This window comes from Perognathus longimembris, chromosome 2, assembly GCF_023159225.1.
Source record: "Perognathus longimembris pacificus isolate PPM17 chromosome 2, ASM2315922v1, whole genome shotgun sequence".
NCBI classification, from domain to species: Eukaryota; Metazoa; Chordata; class Mammalia; order Rodentia; family Heteromyidae; genus Perognathus; species Perognathus longimembris.
This window is the reverse complement of record NC_063162.1, coordinates 29,709,773-29,713,536: the sequence shown is the minus strand read 5'-3', so window position 1 is coordinate 29,713,536 and position 3,764 is coordinate 29,709,773. Positions and strand designations below refer to the sequence as shown.

At 42.7% G+C, this 3,764-nt stretch overlaps 1 protein-coding gene across 1 annotated transcript; it reads right to left on the bottom strand.

Annotated features, from left to right (window-relative positions):
* Positions 1–2,496: 2,496 nt before the first annotated feature.
* LOC125343889 (ADP-ribose pyrophosphatase, mitochondrial-like) lies at positions 2,497–3,547 on the bottom strand. Its single transcript, XM_048336474.1, is given in 2 exon segments — positions 2,497–3,417; positions 3,419–3,547. Coding segments are annotated over 2 exon segments (1,050 nt in total).
* Positions 3,548–3,764: the final 217 nt, after the last annotated feature.

Here is a 3,764-nt window from a genome sequence, read left to right as displayed (position 1 = left end):
AGGAAGTATTATTTGAATGAAACTCGAACAATACAGAGAGTCAACATTGTAAAGAGAATAGACAATTTAGGCAAGGAAAATCAAAGCAAAGGCTCTGCAGCAGAAGCAAGTATGAAGTGTGCCAAAAAGAAAAAAAGCCAGCCTAGTCCAGTGTGGACTATTAACTGGTCAGCCTGGAGTATCCTGCAGAATAGGTCAGCACAAGGAGTTTGTGTTTCATGCACAAAGGAAAGCAGTTGGATGGCTTTAAGTGATGAATCATAATATTAGGCTTAAAAATGTCACTTCATTTTTGGTGAGAAATGACATGAAGGATTACAGTGGTGACAGGTGGTCTGTGAGGTGTATGCATTAGTCTACACAGGCAACCTGACATCATCTCCAAATTTGGTTATTATATATATAATTTTGGTTATTATTATTTAAAAGTAGGAATAAATATTTTATTAGTCTCAAATTAACATACTTCTAGACTTCATGACAGTAATCTGCCTTTTGGGCACCTTTGTTTGAGATGAGAGGAAACCAATGTCCTGATTTAGGATGGCCAATCAAAACAGAACTCAGGGAGTGATTCTGGATATTGTTTGCTGGAGAAGCAATTGAATTCTATAGACGGAGTTGAGGGGAAGAAAAGAATCCAGAGAATCTATGTTTTGTTGTCCAACATGGGTAGAATTGGGTGCTCTTTTCCAGGGAAGAGTGGAAAGGGAATTGTTATTTTGGGGGGGTGGGGGTGGGGAGAAAGAATTCTATTCTATTTTAAATCTGAGACTGTTAGAATTTTGTTATTTCTTATTTTTCCAGTGATTTTATAATATTCAGGTTATTTTTCAGATGTGTACATTTTAAAAGTATAAGCCAAAAAGGTACCTCAATTATTCAAATAAAAGCAAATAGCATATGTTACCTCCAAAAGTTACTGAGATGAGGGCTGGGGATATAGCCTAGTGGCAAGAGTGCCTGCCTCGGATACACGAGGCCCTAGGTTCGATTCCCCAGCACCACATATACAGAAAACGGCCAGAAGCGGCGCTGTGGCTCAAGTGGCAGAGTGCTATCCTTGAGCGGGAAGAAGCCAGGGACAGTGCTCAGGCCCTGAGTCCAAGGCCCAGGACTGGCCAAAAAAAAAAAAAAAAAAGTTACTGAGATGAAACTAATATATACAAAAAATGGTTATATCCTAAATACAAGCAGTGGTAGAATGCACACATAAAAGTAGTATTGTTCCTGACCATGGACAACTATGAGCAATGTTTGTGCCCTTCTTATGGAGCCTTACCAATAAATGACCATACATAAAATACTGAAAGATGGCTTACACATTACTGAGGTGATCTTCATATTCTGAAAAAAAGTCTTTTTTATGTGTGTGATGGTCCTGGGGCTCAACTCAGGGCCTGGGTGCTGTCTCTGAGCTTTTTTGCTCAGACTAGTGCTCTACTACTTAAGTCACACTTCTGGCATTTTTGGTGGTTAACTGGAGTCATGGGCTCTCCTGTCTGGGCTGGCTTCAAAATGAAATCCTCAGATCTCAGCCTCCTGAGTAGCTAGGATTACAGGAGTGAGGCACTAGCACCCCAACTGCAATAGTCTTTTCCTTTCCCCCAAGCCACAAAAGGGTCATTTGTAGTAGTTTCAGCTCTTTTTTCCATGTGTTATAAATAAAATTAACTGGCTTGTTGTAAGTGATGAGAAAAAATGTTTGGAGCCTGTTGCTATTGGAATCCCATCATTCTTGGCATCAAAGGGCAACCTGATATCTCCACATTTGCAATTTTTCTCTATTTGGACTTTTGGTTATTATTATTATTATTATAAAGTATGAATAAATATTAGGCTCAAATTACATACTTCTAGACTTCTGCTTTTGGGGCACCTTTTTCTGGGATGAGAAGAAACCAGTGTCCTGATTTAGTCCATTCTCTTCAGACAGAAACAGTTCTGATAAACAGAGGGCCAGCTTATTTTATTGCTGTATATTTTTTGGTCTGGCTAATACTTGATCTTTATGGACTAAAAATAGAGATGGAAGGTTTCTCATAAAGCTGAAGGACTAAAAGTGAGAATAACCAGGCAGCTTCTGGGCTCACAGGTTAACATATAGAAAAAAACAAACCTAAGGCTAACTTTGAAAAACTAATGTTACCCCCAAACTCAGATTTTTACATTTGTTGAGGTCACGTTGCAATGCATCAGAACTGACAAATATAAACTGGATGAGAAGTGGAGATGTAAGGATGACATCTTTGTTTCCCCTACCACTCACTGCATAAATTGTTTTAAACAATGTATACAACATATACAGTCTGTGATATTATTCTTTAATTGGAAAGCCAAAATGTTTGTGACCCCATTCTTCCATATTTGTCTAATATTCTTCACTGATACGAAGGTTTCATACTGTGCACAGTTTGAGAGCTGTTTTAGCAGAGGATCTAAACTATTTGCTTTTTATCCACCTGGTTCATTTGGCTTCCATGACACTCCAAGCTCTTACCCCTGATACCCAAGGTAAAGGTCCTCTTTCCAGTGGGCACCTCGCCTCTCGGCCACATATTGAATAAATTGCCAATGGCTGGCATAAAGCTTGAGTGTGTCAAAAATGTCTACCCATCTCACTTCCTTAGTGTCATCGCCAGCTTTGAGGGGAAGCTGGCACGTGATTTCACCTGTTTCATCGTGGTAGTTCACCGCCTCCGTCTCCATCCATGCGTTATCTGTGTTCCGAGGATCATCCACGTAGCCTTTATAGATTGCAAAGTGTTCCTGGCCGAATAGTCTGTGTAATTGTTTCTCCAGCATCTGCCTTTCTGCCTTAGATTTCCGTAAAGAGTTCATGGCTTCAGCACCAAATTCTCTCTTCAGGTTGGTACTAAGCAGCTCTCCTGGATCCATCATCCTCCCTGGAATTGCCCATTTCCCACAGTCCTTCCTCCTAATGGCTACAAATTGCAGGATGTTTTTCCTCGACACAGGATGGATAACTGTGTTTCCCATGCTATCCCTTTTCCACCTGGTGACGATGGGATCAACAGTATGATTGGGGCCCCAGCGCCCCAAAAGCCCTCGGCCAGTCAACCCTGTCCTACCTACAGGATTTCTCGGTCTACCATTTCTAACCTCATAGAAGCCTTCGTGGCTCGTCCTCTCCACATTGCCATCCTTTTCGTTAAATCTAGGACAGAAGTTTCTTTCTCCCACCTGTGGATCTGCCCACGGAGGCCTGGCTAAGACCAAGCTGGAAGTGTACTCCACGGGGTTGTAATCTCTCCACTCAATCAGCCAGCTCACTTTCTCGTTGGGGACACAGCATCGCTCCACATTAGAGCAAGGATACGGAGACATCCGGGCATTCCTGTGGGACTTCTCAGCAGCAACACACGATGATCCCCACATGATGATGTTTAGAGGAAACCCAGGGCGAGGAAAACAAGATCCCACTGGCCTGCGTGTTGGGGCAGCTGCTGGGCTTGACTGCCGCAGAGACCAAGGTCATAGAGAGAGACACAGCTGCCAAAGTCTTTGCCAGGCAGCATCCAGCCATCCACAACCCAGCAACTCACAGAGATTTTGGTCATTCTTGGCTGGGGGACTGGGGCATAGCCTCCACTATAGATCCAAAAGCTCCCAGCTGAAAGGCGGTCACATTTATCTCATAAATGTCCTTTGATAGCCTAAAAGACTGTCTGGTGCTCATAATGGCCTTGGTTCGCTGGGCGCTGGAAAGGCCCGTGAGGTCAAAGACGTCGCATGGCAACCAG